The sequence below is a fragment of the Piliocolobus tephrosceles genome, chromosome 3, assembly GCF_002776525.5.
Source record: "Piliocolobus tephrosceles isolate RC106 chromosome 3, ASM277652v3, whole genome shotgun sequence".
NCBI classification, from domain to species: domain Eukaryota; kingdom Metazoa; phylum Chordata; class Mammalia; order Primates; family Cercopithecidae; genus Piliocolobus; species Piliocolobus tephrosceles.
This window is the reverse complement of record NC_045436.1, coordinates 86,122,566-86,138,819: the sequence shown is the minus strand read 5'-3', so window position 1 is coordinate 86,138,819 and position 16,254 is coordinate 86,122,566. Positions and strand designations below refer to the sequence as shown.

Below are 16,254 nucleotides of genomic sequence, written 5' to 3'. Positions count from 1 at the left end.
AGATTTAGATACCCCAGTTAATATCAGATCTTTTCAAGAGGAACTTCATCTTAAGTTGTATTCCTTTTACATTTTGTTGTTATAATTGTAAAGCCAAGGGTTGAATTTTCATCCATTTATCCAGATGCAGTCTTTAATTTAGTCACAAAGTTTGTGACTTAAAAATCTGTGTATTACAAAAGGTTGATAGACCTATTAAAGGGCTATACTTAGAGTAGTAGTTGTGATATGGTTATCTTTATCATTGCTGTTATTTTAACTGTTACTGTAGGCAGGTAGAAATACCAGGTCATTCAATGGGACCTACTAGACTATTCAGTGAAGTGAATCCATAATTGGGTTTTAAATTTTAAACTTTTACCCTGTGCTTATTCACGCGATTAGTTTGCTTTGCTTATATTCCATTACATCTTTGCTATATGCAATATACCTTTAACTGTAGTTAAAAGTTAAATAGGCTGGGCGAGGTTGCTCATGCCTGTAATCCCAGCACTGTGGGAGGCCGAGGTGCGCGGATCATGAGGTCAGAAGATCGAGACCATCCTGGCTAACACGGTGAAGCCTCATCTCTACTAAAAATACAAAAAAAACCCCAAAAATTTAGCTGGTTGTAGTGGCACGCGCCTGTAGCCCAGCTACTCAAGAGGCTGAGGCAGGAGAATGGCATGAACCCAGGAGGCGGAGCTTGCAGTCAGCTGGGATCACGCCGCTGCGCTCCAGCCTGGACAACAGAGCAAGACTCTATCTCCAATAATATAATAATAATTAAATAAACAATGACTTTGGAACTGAGTAAGCCTAGATATTTTCTTAGTTGAAAAAAAAAATTGTCATCAGCATCAAGAGAAATTAAGTTGATGACTTCTTTTTATGAACTTATTATTGGAAGAGAAAGGATGATGGGGGCTATCCACACATTAAGAAATGTATGTAGCACAGAAAGAAACCAATATTTGAGTACCTACTTTATGCCAGGCTCTATAAGCATGTTATATTTAAACTTACCACATAGCTATAATAGTGGTTATTATTACCTCATTTTAAAGACTAAGAAAGATACTTAGAAGTTAGGTGACAATTAGAAAAAGCCCAGGGGTTTGAACTTTGTTCTGTTTAAATCTGAAATCTATTATCTTTGTTCTATACTATACCTTCCTGTATACCTGAAAGTGAAACAGGTTCATTTGTATTCACCTTCTAGGACAGTGGTCTCAAAGTGTGGTTCATCGTCATTATCACCTGGGAACTTATTAGAAATATAAATTTGTGGGACTCATCTAGATACTATATCAGAATTGCAGGGAGTAGAACCCAGCAATATCTATATTAATGAGTCCTTAAGGTGATTCTTTACCATTCCTTTTGGTGAAAGGTTCTTAAAATTCTTCCAGTGTTGGGAAACCTAGAAATCAATGTGCTCTTTGTAGAATATGAGATACTGACTTATACAACTTAAGAACAGGTTTTTTGTTTTTGTTTTTTGTTTTTTTTTTTTTTTTTTGAGACAAAGTCTTGCTCTGTCACCCAGATTGGAGTGCAGTGGGGCGATATCAGCTCGCTGCAACCTCCGCCTCCTGGGTTCAAGCAATTCTCCTGCCTCAGCCTCCCAAGTAGCTGGGATTACAGGCGCCCACCACCACACATGGTTAATTTTTGTATTTTTAGTAGAGATGGGGTTTCGCCATGTTGGTCAATCTGGTCTGGAACTCCTGACCTCAGGTGATCCGTCCGCCTTGGCCTCCCAAAGTGCTGGGATTACAGGTGTGAGCCACCATTCTTAAGAAGTTTTAAAGTATTTGAGCTAAATTAGCTACCATCTTATAAATTCTGGTTGAAATAAGTGATTGCAGATATTGCACAAGAAAACAACACACATAGGAAAACCTAAAATTAAGAATCCATATTTATTAATATATTTTTTTGTGAATTGGTAAAAGATAACTGTTCTTCAGTTTTTACACAGTATTCTTGAGTCATTTTGGGATTATATGGATAAGAGCTTTTTCTTACTCTTTTTTGTGAAGCTTGCTATTAATTGGTATGATCTTCCTTGTATCATAGTATTGAGAACTGAAATTCTAGTTCAAGGTTAGGTGAAATAGACAGAACTAATTAATTCAAGATGATCTGGTTTAAGAAAAAGTATTTATTTGTATAGGTAAGCAGAACTCAGAATTCTACATTAAAATTTGGAGATAAAGCTTTGGCTATTAAAATATTATTTTGCTTTGTCTGCCTTCCTATTTATGAATCATGGGAAGCTTATGGAATCTAGAAGAAGTAGTTAAGAATAAAATTTCGCTACTTTTGGATTCTCTGATCTAAATATAATCACTGTGTCACCCCAACTGCTGACAAATACAAGGGACATGGTAAATAGGGTTTTCTCAGCAATCATACTGGTCATAAGTTACCTAAGACAGACCAATACTTATTTAACTGAACATTTCAGTTTGCTGAAACTTTTGTTTACAATATGCTGTCTTGCAGACACTGTAATAAGCAATCCATATTATTCAGGCCCTCTCCCATTCATTATTTGAGATGGGTAGGGTGATAAATTAGTCATCTAAAACATTGGTCCACTTAAAAATGTGAATTGGTCGCAAATCAAAATTCTGAACAGTAATAGAAATTTGCCTCTCTTTTTTCACATGGCAATATATACATTAATTTTAATTTAAAAAACAACTTTGGAATGATACAGGGTACAGATTTGACCCATTATATGCCATGATAAGTTCTGTCTTAGAGAAAAGTTGCAGTCTTCCAACATCCCCAATGCTACCAGGGTATGGGGAGTTGGACGTATTACCTAGTGTGTTTGCATAGCCAGAATTAGTGACTATGATGACAAAAGAGGTTTTGAAGTTTCTGTGCAAGGATAGTAAAAAATGCTTGGGAGAAGAAAACATTGATGGGGCAGAAATATGCAGCCAACCTTGAGATCCTTCAGACCTGTATATCAAATGGTGATTTATTTTTTTTTATTATTATTATACTTTAAGTTCTAGGGTACATGTGCATAACGTGCAGGTTTGTTACATATGTATACTTGTGCCATGTTGGTGTGCTGCACCCATCAACTTGTCAGCACCCATCAATTCGTCATTTGTATCAGGTATAACTCCCAATGCAATCCCTCCCCCCTCCCCCGCCATGATAGGCCCCGATGTGTGATGTTCCCCTTCCCGAGTCCAAGTGATGTCATTGTTCAGTTCCCACCTATGAGTGAGAACATGCGGTGTTTGGTTTTCTGTTCTTGTGATAGTTTGCTAAGAATGATGGTTTCCAGCTGCATCCATGTCCCTACAAAAGACGCAAACTCATCCTTTTTTATGGCTGCATAATATTCCATGGTGTATATGTGCCACATTTTCTTAATCCAGTCTGTCACAGATGGACATTTGGGTTGCAAATGGTGATTTTATTCTCACAGAGCAGTTAGAAAAATGTTCTTCTGATTCAGTTATGTCAGGAGAATAGTTGGAGAGCTCAATTTGCAATTTTTGTTAATTTATAGGATATATATATATATGGTGTAACAAAATATATTGTATAGTTTTAGAAAAACCCTGGGATTTTTGAGGGAGACTTGGACTTTTTGTTTATTTTGTTGTGCTTTTAAGATGATGAAGATTCTGTGCAGGGCCGATAGCTCATTGATCTCCATTTAGCTTCTGTTTGGTGTTACATTTTTTACTTTATAAATTTGCAGATGGAGGCAGGGTGAAGTTGGAACACTGTCTAAGCATAACAAATCAGTAGAGCCTCCTGGCTTTATGTCTGAACCTCAGACCGCTAGACTATGTTTTCCATATGTATTTGATCTTACCAAGTTAATTTTCTGCTGAGAAAAAAAGTTATCTAGTATTCAAGTTGGAAAGTTAATATCCCAATTTATTGTATCCTATTGAGAATTAGATACATTCCAGACTTACAGCATTCTATTTTGATTATTTTGGAGTTAAAACTAAATTGTAAAATATGCCTAGTCTCACAACTGAAAGTCAGATGGACTGATTACTTTTTTTAAGACTTACTAGTGTTTAGGTAGTAGTTTATCAATGCAACTTCCATTTCAAAACATCTGAATCTGAGGCAAATACATTCTTAAATTTAGCATGGATAGGTGTCCTTTCAGGCCCAGTACTGAAATGTGTTATTTCCTTTTTTCAATTCCAGAAACTTGTATTTTTCATCCTTTTTGCTCTGTTAAATATTGTGGTATTTTTTACAAAACATCAAAATTTAGTAAGTGATAAGTGTCAAAAGCCTCAAAGACACCAGCTCATCATTGGAAACACCCTCCCCAAATTCTGGAATTATAAACTAGTGAGTCTTTAAAAGTTATATACTAGTTGAGTTCTTTTGTCAAGTTATAAAGGAAAGTTTCTTTGAAGATAACACAGAATTATACACTTGTAATATTATCTGAACATTAATCATTAGTAAGCATTTTATTTTTCCTCTCCATTTCTTAAATTACACAGTAGCTAACCATTAATATATTTCATCTGTATTTCCTCTCTCTTAACATTTTTACCTCAGGCTGATACCAAGTAAGGAATGTTTTAGACCAAAAGGAAAATTTCTGTGGGAATGATCAGGTTTTATAAGGTGAAAGAACATCTTGAACTCATAGAATGCAGAAATGTGTTTCCTCCCTTGGTTAGCTGACAGTATGGGTGTTTTGGCTTGTGGAGTGGCCTTTAGAAATATCATGGATCGTGGATCTGAGGAAATAGCATGTGTGGTTTTAGTTATCACTTATACATGAATGACTTCCAAATTTATCTCAGCAATCTTGACCTCTCATTCTCTTTCCTGGTCTCTATTTCTTGCAATTCGAGTAACCTCTCTTCTTGGAAATGTTGCAGATACCTAAACGAGCTGATGGGTTGAGGCCAGTAGTAATCTCTCTCAACAATTTAGTCTTATTTACAGTTTTAGACAGATATTAACAAGATTATCCTGTTACCCAGTATATCCTAATTTATTCCTGTTTCTTTCAGTAAATAAAAGACTAGGAGAGTTGTATTTTCAACAAATGAATATTTTTTTGTGGATAGCCATTGGGTGAACTTGAGCAATTTGTGTTTTCTTGACTGACTAAAAGATTATACATTCTCTCATGAGATGTGATTCTATTAGTGGTAGAGAATTTAATTATCTTTCCCTGTTGTACCATTGTGTGATATTATTTTATACATGTATTTTAACACCTTTTTTTAATACATACTTATTGAACATGCACATTACAGACACTGATAGATATAGGGAATCATAGTTGAATAAGCTAATACATACTCAAGATATAGTGGGAAAGACAAGCCTATATAGAAATAATTACCATAAAATCAATAAACCCTCCAACTGTGTACTGTCAGAAATCGAGAAAGGGAGTTCATTTCTACCACAAGGGAGAGCCATTGAATGAGAAGCCATTAAGGATCTTTGCAAAAAATTATTGAAATGACAAACCATATCTGTCTGAATAAAGAAGGATGTCAAAAAGGGGCTGATTGGCTGGGGTAATAGATGAGCCTTAGAGAACAGGGACCCCAAGGTCTTGATGAGCTTAAAGAATGGGTCCTCAGGAATGAGGAACAGAGCAGTATAGGAGATAGTAGTTTAAAATTTGGCTGTTTTAAGTAAATATAGGTTAAGCAGTGTCTCATTGTGACAGACTGTCTGTATTTGGGAGTATTGGCTGGGGTTAGATGAAAGCCTGTGGCTGTGAACATATGAAGTCTTCCATTCTGCATAGGAATTAAATCCATGATCTTGGCCTCAGTATGTTTTAACCAACAGCTACAGATTATTTATGGATGATTTAATCATAAACAGTAAATTGTCTTTGAAAGATATCTGGAAAGGGATAAAAAAATGTACCTGGGATTATACCAACTGATAGATTTGAAGATTTATTAAGCCCTGTTGAAAATCCAAATACAACCAAGTTGACTCAAACCTAGAAACTGTCAGCGTCTTTTTTGTTGATGGTGGTGGTGGTGGTGATGATAGTGTTTTTCTCTTTTAGATTTTAAGCTTACTTTTCCAAGATTTATGACTTTTGTAGGTCTCTTTTGGTCTACAATGTTGTAAATAAATTTTTATGTTGTATTTTTCTTTGAAGACAAAGGAAAGAATGAATAATTCTTATCTACTTAGTTAATTGCTTATAATTATCAGTTTGTAAATCTGTCCTTCTAAGTATACTGTGGGCTTGTTGATAGTGCAGATCAGTTCTTCTTCTTGGTAATTATGGGCCCAGAAATTCAGTAACAAACAAATAGCCACTCATTGATATGTTTGAATATAAATGAAAATGTCATCGAATGTCATCTTGCTTTATTGGGAGTTATCAATTATATTATTTTGAAAGCTACCTTTGGTCTTATCTGTATTTATAATCACTAGGGATTCTTAATGTCCAATTGTTCAGGACAATGATGAGAAAGTAAACGCTAGCCACCCAGGCCCTGAAGTAACAATAGTTACTGGAAAATGTCAAAAGAAGTAGAATATTTTTTGATTTGAAGTATAATTTTACATTTTCTTGGTTACTGATGGGTTTGTCTATTAAATAAGATTCTCCCTTGGGAATTGTGTAGGATAAAGTCGTGTTGTCCTCTGTCAGTATCTTGTTTATTTAACTGTGTGAATCCAATTCTCTTAATCCTAAATCTTCTTTTAGTGTCCATGTTCAATTAAACTGTAACATGTTAACTACTACTAGACATATGATAGTTTTACTTTGCTGTTGCATTAGCTACTTAAAAAATCTCATGACCCAAGTTATTGGTAGTATTAAAGAATATAACTTAAAAAGCTAGTAAGTATACAAAATTCTGCAAATACTGATTTGTTCTTCTCATGATATAAAATAACTTTTTTTGTTCTTTATACCTTACATTTTAAAGCAAATTAAAAAATTGAATTCTGAGAGTATAAAAGGGCAGAAAAGCAAATCAGATTGTAATTGACATGTACTCTCAAGTAATAGCTACGAAAGGGTATGTCATTTATGTGTTTGAATTTTTAAAAATTATTTTGGTATGCATGTTCATCAGCTCATTTTTAACATGAATGTGCTTTTCGACATGCAAGTCTAATGTCTAATATAATGCAGTCTATGTGTTCAGTAGTTTCAGAACTTGTTCAGTGGGAAAATCACTTTAAAGGTTTGGCTTTCATTTCATGAGAAAGGCATCTATATTGAAGTAGTATGCAGCTGAGGTCCTCTAGTGTCACAGCTGCATATGGCACCAGTTTTTTGTGAATTGTGTGAGAAACAGACAAGAACAAGAGAAGCTACTCTAAAATTGACTTGTAGAGCCAAATGAGTTCATAAAACTAGATTTGCATTTTTCTAATCTCAGGGAATGTTTCTCTTTGTTTTTAAGGGGGAAGATTTTGTTTTCTTTCATGTGCACATATTTATCAACATAATTGTGCTTTTTCATAAAATCCTTGCCTCTAGAACTATTGATAAGTTACAAATAATTTTTTTTTTTTTACGTTTGGGATATTGCCATTTATACAGTTAATTTTTTGAAGATGTTTATGAAAACTCTGTTTATTATGCTTGTGTCACACATTCCCTATTTGTTTAAGACTCAGTGATATGGCACTTTAATATGGGAGAAATTATTTGATAAAAAGGAATAGTTTACAGTCAATTTAAATAGCATTCTTTATGAATAGTAACCCTCATTGCTTCTTTTTTACACACATTATGAGTAATATCAGCTTACTCCTTTACTTCAAAATATGACTGACAACCAGGGACTGGATTACCAGATATTTGAAGCAAAAAAAAAAAAAAAATTAGTTCAAGAAAAACAGAGCCTGGAGATGGGGTGGAGAGGGGGTACTCACCACAGAGGAAATGAAGATAACACTTTTTTTTCCAGAATTAAAAGAGTTCTAATTCTTCTCAGAGAGACTCAAAGGAATGATATATCCATAACCAAAGAACAGTATCTATCGACAAGTAGCAGCTAGGGGACATAATAGAAATCCTGGAAATTAATGGTTTAGATTTCTCTCTCTCTCTCCCTCTCTTTGGATCTCTCTCTACTGGAATTAAGTTATATAATAGATAGGACTAAAGACTATGCTCTTAAAATAGAAAGTTAATACAACAGGATGACTGTAGTCAATAATAATTGTACATCTTAAAATAACTGAAAGTACAATTGAATTTTTTATAACCCAAAGGATAAATACTTGAGGGGAGGGACACCCCATTTTACATGGTGTGATTATTACTCATTTCATGCCTGTATCCAGACTCATGTACCTCATAAATATATATACTTACTATGTACTCAAAAAATTAAATTAAAAAAAATAGTTCCAGTTATCATCTGCCTACTAAGAGTTCCAACTTAGAGAAAAAAAGAGTGAATAGTGAAAGATGTAACAAATCGAATTTTCGTTGTTAATGTTTCTGTGTTAATGGAACATGTGAGTCTGTAAATTAAAAAGGCGTGCTTAATGCTGACTGGCACAAACATACCCACATTAGACGTATTGGGCTGAAATTTTATAACTCTAGGGATAAAGTAAAAATAATCCTTAATACTTCCCAGGAAAGAGTAACAGGATGTCTACAACAAAGTTGGAATCAGACTGATAGTAGTAGCCTTCTCGCCATTAATAAAGAATGCTGTAAGACAATGGAGTAATTCTTTCCAAGTTTAAAGGCAAGAATAAGATATTTTCAGATGCGCTGTGCATGAAAATATCCTACTCATACTCCCTGTATGAAACAGTTTCTCAAGATGTCTTATAGCTAAACAAAAAAGAAATTTAAAAATAGTATGATATATAAAAATTATAGTAGCTGATAATGTTTATAAATAGAGTTATAAAATTATGGTATCCATTAAATCTTGATGACTGAGACATTTTCTGTTGACAGCTAGGGTTTAAGTGGCCTAGGTTTGCATTTCCTTCTGTGCTTAGTTCTACAGTAAATATTTATTAATCATTATTATCATATGGCAATGTGCCAGTCACTTCCCATCTTTCTCAGAGTAAAAGCCCAAAGGTCTTACAGTGGCCTAAAGGGCCTTACATCATCTGACTCGTAGCTACCTCTCTGAGCTTATCTCCTGTCACTTTATTCTTTGCTCATTCTACTGCATGCACTGAATACACTTTTGTGAGCTGCTGACTTTATACCAGTTCAGGAGTTGCTTGCTGTGAACCCTGCCTGAATCATACATTTTCTAGAGACCTACCTGTCTTTTTCACTTCTTTTAGATTTCTATGTAAGTGTCACCTTCTCAGTGAGGCCTTCCCTGAACACATTATCTGTCTTCCCTACTTTATTTTTTTTTCTTCATTTAATCACTACACATCACGTTATCTATTTACTTATTTGTTTCACCTTCCAGCAAGGAGTGTAGGTTTCCTTTATCCCACTTATAATTTGATAGTCTAAAAACAATATAACAAATGCAGATAAGGAATTGGGGAAGAAAAATGGGGAAGTTGTGAAAATATGTCAACTGTATCCTCTTGCAGAGTGAAGAGTTACTTATATTAAGTAAAAGTCTAACCACCAGAAGAATCGAAAACTAACTGCTGATGATTATTTGATAATGTGAAATAAAATTTGATAATGTAAAACAATGTAACTAATAAAAAGGAGTTGAGGAAGAAAATAGAAAAGTTATGAAAATATGTCAACTATATCCTCTTGCATAGTGAAGAGTTAGTAAGTAAGTAAAAATCTAACCACCAGAAGGATTGAAAACAAAAACTGCTGATTCCTTCTGGAAAGTCAAACTAGGATCATAGAGGCAAATTTTAGCTTTTGTCTCTGGTTATTTCTTTTGGTTTTAATTTAGGAGAGAGAATCAAGTTGCAACAATTATTTTTGTAAAAATTTTATTCAATTTAGTATTTTTTAAAGTTAGGTTTATTAAGGTATAATACGTTAGTGTTTACCTTGTTTAATGTAAACTTTAATGAGTTTGATAAACAAAGTTATGTAACCGTCATTAAAATCAAGGATAGAACAGTTCCCTCATGCCACAAAATTTTCTCATACTCTTTTGTAGTCTACCTGTACCCCACCCAAGCCCATAGCAATCTGTTAGTCGATTTTTTAACTTTTAACCTATGTCTTTTATTTAGTGCGGATTTCTCATAGACTGAGTATAGCTGAGTTTAAATTCTTATCAGATCTGACAATCCTTATGATTTAATTGGTGAGTTGAGACCATTTGTACTTGATATAACTATTGCTATATCTGGATTAAAATCTATTAGTCATTTTCTATTTGTTCTGTTCTATTTTCCTTTTATTCTGCCTGTTTGTGGATTGAATATTTTTTATGATTCCCTTTTAGCTCTACTATTGGGTTTAAAAATTACGTTTAGTGGCTATCTGCAAACACGAATTTAATTTTAGAAAAATTTAAAAAATGGATAGAAAGGAAAATCTATACCAAAATGTTAATATTGTAGGTATGGGGAAATTTTCCATATGAACAATTTTTGATTAAAACATTAGAGGATAATTAATAAAGCTAGGTTAATTTCTATGTGAGTGTTACATTTGTCATACTCTTTCCTGAGATTTGAACTTTTCAAAAAGAAAAGAAATGTTGACAGGACCAAGTTTTAATGCAGACACCAATGTCTGCAAATGAACAATCCATACTTTATAAAGATGTAATGATAAAAATTAAAATACGTTCCAAATACTACTGCCAAGTAGCAGTATTTAACCAAATAAAGTGCCTGTTTCCTGGTAATTTACATGAATAGACTTGCAAATTGGAAAAAACATTAGGGAGATGGATGGTGAGAGAGAGAAGGGAAAAACTGGAGGATATATGTGTGAAGGATGGTCTGTACATAATAGGATAAGAATTAAAGAGAAATGTTTGCTAAATCTTAAATGACCAGAGGTTGCTTTATAGGTTGAATATGGAAAATAAGCTAGTGTTGTATACCATAAAATATATTGTTACTACTTTTTTCAGGGGCTTAGGTATTTTGTATTGAGCAAAATAGTTGTTAGTGACTTAGTTCTGCCATATACCTGAAACTTAACCTGATAATTTGACAAAGCCAACCTGCTATAGGTTACTTGCACTCACCATCAAAATTAAAGCCTTTTCCTGAAAGGACCAAATACTGCTATTACAGTAGCCTTTAGGAAACTGTAGGATCTTTGTCAGATCAATTCTGTTATAATCAGAAAATCCAAAATATGTAGAAGTAGATATTTTAGAAAATATATAGATTCTATTTTCTCAGAATAAAAGAGGAGCAATAAAAAATAAAACTTTTTGAATATTTTCAGTAGGTCACATTTCACTTGTTAAAATAAGTTATTTATTTGCTTTGTAATTGAACTTTGACTTTTTGTTTTCTTTGTAGCTGTTCAGCGGTTTTGCGCATAGCATTTGAGGTTCTTCAGGGCTTGCAGTATATGAACAAACATGGTATAGTACACAGGGCATTGTCTCCTCATAATATCCTGTTGGACCGAAAGGTAATTGTTAAATCATGTAATAAATATTTGTATATCATTTGAAATTGGAAGCAACTGAGATCAGGGCTACTCAATCAGAAGAACAATAGAATCAGAATATGTTTTAAGAATATTCATAATGAAAAGACTATATGAAAGTGATTGTGGTTTTTGAAAAAAGAATCCTTAAATTATTTAATCTGTGTATCTTTCACGTGGATTATTTTTCCCACAAAACTCATTTTCTAACTTTATGGGTTTTTTTCATTTTACTCTTATTTCTAAAACCTTGTGGCTTCCCAATATACTCCTCCTCTTAATTTATTTTCGTTTTTAAGAAAATAGCTCTTTTTGCTAGAATGTTATTCATATAAACCAACTGCGTTGTGTTTTCTCTGTTTTTCTTCTGCCTTCTTTCCTCTTCTGTTTATCTCCTTATTTACCAGCTGTTCATACCTACCTCCTTTTACTATTGAAGTGCTGTTTCTCTACTGGAAATCTTATGGGGCATTAAGAAGAAGCTTGTAAACTCTTCAAAGAGAATTATGGTAGCAAGGTTGTATATTTTCAGGAATAATTGTAATTTTATTCCTTTTCATAGAATATATAAAAACATAATCGAGGAAATTTTTTCATGGGCATTATTTGCTGTATTAGTAGGATTATCCTTGTTCTCTGGTTCTTTTCCCAAATCAGTACTTAGGAGGCTGAGATGAGAACATTGCTTGAGCCCAGGAGTTTGAGGCTACAGTGAGCTATAATCACACCACTGCACTCCAGCCTGGGTGACAAGAGTGAGACCCTGTCTCTAAAAAACAAACACACAAACACAAACACAGAAAAGTGTACTCATTAATTTCAGATTTATGGCAGTAAAGAATCATTGCCATATCAATCTAAGCTGTTTTTAAATATAAATATTTTATAATGCTTGGAAATAATGTTTGTGAGAAGACAAACCAATTTTAAGATCAACTTAATATTTTAAAGCCTTATAGATTAAAAGGGAAAAAACTTAAAAGATATGAAATTATATTTATCATTTATTAAGAGCCTTATACTTATGATAGTTATTTTTATTCTCAAACAATATAAAAAATCATTGGAAATCTAGCAGATTCACCAAAATCTTGATGAGTTTTGAACTGATATTCTCAAGTTAAGTTTTCCTGTTTCACAGTTAAATTATAAATATAAGTGGACTTGCAACTCCATGGAGAAAAATTTGCTCTGTGAAAATTACCATAAACCATTCTAACCAAAGTTTCAAGACAGATGAGAACATTTTTGCCTCTTTGTTTTGTGAAATAACTAGACAGTGTAACAGCAAAAATATTAAATGTCATTTGTCATTTTGAGATATATATGAGTACATATGCATGTATACATATTTAATGAGTCTAAAGCAGACTATTGACAGATAGTTTTTTTTTAAATTGTGTTTTTTAAAATCTTCTATAGTGGTATTTTGATAAAATATTGTTATATAATTGTTTCTTTAGGTATAAAATGTATAATAATTTTCCTTGCCAATTATAATAAAATATTTGATAGTGTTTTTTCTCTTTACTATTGTAGGGACATATTAAATTGGCTAAATTTGGACTTTATCACATGACAGCTCATGGTGATGATGTTGATTTCCCAATAGGGTAAGGATATGTTTTCCTCTATTTTGAGTTTCTTTTTAAATTTTGTAATCTTTGATAACGTGTATATTTTGTTAATTATATTTGATATTCCTTTTTGACATGAAAACAGCTTTTTTAAAATTAATGCATCTCAATTTTCCATATACTTTTAAAATGAGTAGACAATGAGTTTTTCCCAGCATCCTATAGATCCTTGATGTTGATCATTCATTGAATTGACAGAGAGGCTAGCAGTATTGACATCCTTTACATTATAATATTTCTGTATTTCATTCAGAATCAAATCAATTCAAGGCAAGAAGGATGACTAGATTCTCAATGATAATGTGTGTGCATCAAGAGACTGAAAAACATCACTCTCATATTATTTTCAATTTAATGTTTTATGTTTAATTCCCTTTTCTCTAAGATATAATTATATATGAAGACTCAAGTTGAGTCATTGTGGATATTAGAGATAGAGATAAATTCCATACCTGAAAGTCTATGTTTAAGTTCAGAGAGGTTTATTTAATCACTTCTGTTATGGAATTGCAGATGTATGTTGCCCTCCACAAAAGAAATGGAAGGTTGTTTCGTGTATATTCAAGTAGATGTTTTTGATACAGATTTTTATGTTATATTTGTGTGGCTGCTTTTAGACATTTTCAGAATTATTTTCTTTTTTGAAGATTTAAGTTGAGATTGTTTTAGATAAAATAGTTACAAAAATAGTACAAAGAATTCCTCTGTACCCTTCATCAGTTTCTCCAAATGTTAACATTTCACTACATTTGCTTTTTCTCTGTTTTCTTCTGTAAGCATATATGTGTGTATGTGTATAATGATTGTTTTTTATAATCACTTAAAAGTAATTAAAGTATGTAATAGCACTTTTACCTCTAAGTACTTCCATTTGTATTTTCTAAAAGAAGGACTTTGTTTTTTTACATGACCTCAGAACAGTTGTCAAAACAAGGAAACTAAACTTGATGCAGTATTATTATCTAACCTAGAGACCTTAATCGTATTTTTTCAATTGTAGTGTGGCTGTTTTTGATAGTATCCCTTTGTGTTTTCCTCTTTGGGCTTCCTAAAATAAGTTCTATCACACCGTTACTGAGAATTGTGATATGAAGTCATGGAGTGTGTTTTTGAAACAGAATGTTACTTAAAAACTTAATATAATTTTTTTAAAAGCCAGCCTCATATATAACTTGCCCTTTTTTCTTTATAACTCAAATTATAGGTTTCTTAACTAAACTTTTTGTTAAGTTTATGGCTGCGTCTTATTATTAAGACATAGATAATAATCTTAAACTTCATTCAGTGAGGAAACATTTATTGAGCAATTTCTCTTATGCCTGTTTGTTTTACAAAAATAAATAAGATAGCTTTCTCTCCTCAAGAAGCTCATTGTTTAGTGAGAGAATTTTCTGTTTTGATGGACTACTTATTAAGGTACATAAATTCATAGTCTTACAGTTTTGTGTGTTGAAAACTTACAGGCAAAAACCAATTCTTGTTTCATAAGCATGAAAATGGTATTTTGCAAAGACAGTCTACAATTTCTTATTTGTTCAAAAAAGCCCTTTCGAATATGAAAGGGTTTTTTTTATTCAACTTATATTTGAATGTAAGTTTTTAGTGAGGCTCTAGCTCCTTTGTCATGTATGATAAATGCCTTTCAAGGTGACTTTTAAGTAGCTGTAGTATAAATGATTGCTGCTTCTGCTTTTGTCTAAATCAATTTGTGTAAGAAAGAAATCCAAAAACTTAAAAATTACTTTAAGTTTTGTATTTTTATTTAAAGGTACTTTAGGTTTCAGTGATGAATCGAAGAAAGGAGGTGATTTTTCTTAAAGCATATCAAGTAAGAGCTACACTTGAATTTAAAATGCTTGGATAGAATTGGTCTTGTGTTACCATTTGGTCTGGCTTGCTTTGAAGTCTTAGACCCAAAGGGTCTTACCAGAAAATATCAAAGAGCAAAATGTGAAACATTAGCCAGGAAAAATAAAGTGATCAAACAGCTAAGGCATGAAAGAAAATATTTACACCAGAAGAAGCTTGCAGTTGATTCAAAAGACAAATATTAAGGAACAACAAAGTAAAATGTTACCATCTGTTTCAAAATACTGTAAAGAGTTGGAAATCGGGCATTCATTTCAGTTGGCCAGTAGCTTAATACCTTGTTAAAACATCAAACAGATGATGAAAGCCACTTTATTTACCTCATCAGTCATACTCACAGCAAAGTTCTGGTAATTGTCTTTGAGTGTTAAAATGCTATGACACAGAAGAGAAGATTGTTGAAAAAAGATGACCTACATTAAATAATTCTAGAGCTTATTATTTTTTAATAATTTTCCTATGATTAAAGGGGAAACTAAAATATTTGAAACAAAGTTTATCTCTGTCCTGTCAGAAGTTTTTGATATAACAATGTACCTATAGTTTTGCTTGATTTTTCATTATTATCATTTTTCAGTTAGATGTGCTGGAAATCAGGAATAAAGATGAACACTAACTTCTGGATATATTATGGTGATGATAAAAGTACACCATTGCATTTGTATTAACTTTTTATTCATATTAAATGTCTTTATAGATTCACTAACATTTATTACAGCTTTATGAGGTAGGCAGTAATATTCCAGTTTTACAGATGAAGAAACCTAAATCACATATAGAATATGTGGTAGAACTGAAATTAGAACACAGGTATTATAACATCTAATATAGTGCTGCTTCCACTAGACTTCAGCTGTTTCTAGAGGTATCACACATTCATTTAGAAGAGCAATATCATCATCTTAGGGTAAAATAACACAATACAAATTTGTATATGAGAGAAATACACAAGCAAATCATAAGAAGATACTGGTATCACATCATCATTCTATTAAAATGAAAAAGGAGTTAAAAACCAAATTTACCCATTTGAATTTAAATCACATTCCCTGACTTAATTGACTTCTATTTTGAAAGTAAATAAGTACTAGCAATGATAGTTTGAGGAGGTTGTAGAAAAGACAGGAAGAAAAACAGAAATAATATTTGAATGTCTACTTAATATACATTACATAGATGAAACATATTTAAATATATTTTGATTAT

General features: G+C 32.4%; 1 protein-coding gene across 3 annotated transcripts in view; it reads left to right on the top strand.

Moving 5' to 3' along the window:
* TBCK (TBC1 domain containing kinase) overlaps positions 1 to 16,254 on the top strand; it is a 269,659-nt gene that overhangs the window by 40,229 nt on the left and 213,176 nt on the right. For all 3 annotated transcript variants that reach the window (XM_023220144.3, XM_023220145.3, XM_023220146.2), the window contains 2 exons: positions 11,410 to 11,524; positions 13,082 to 13,155. In XM_023220144.3, coding sequence (XP_023075912.1) covers positions 11,410 to 11,524; positions 13,082 to 13,155 — 189 coding nt within the window. The remainder of the gene's footprint in view (positions 1 to 11,409; positions 11,525 to 13,081; positions 13,156 to 16,254) is intronic.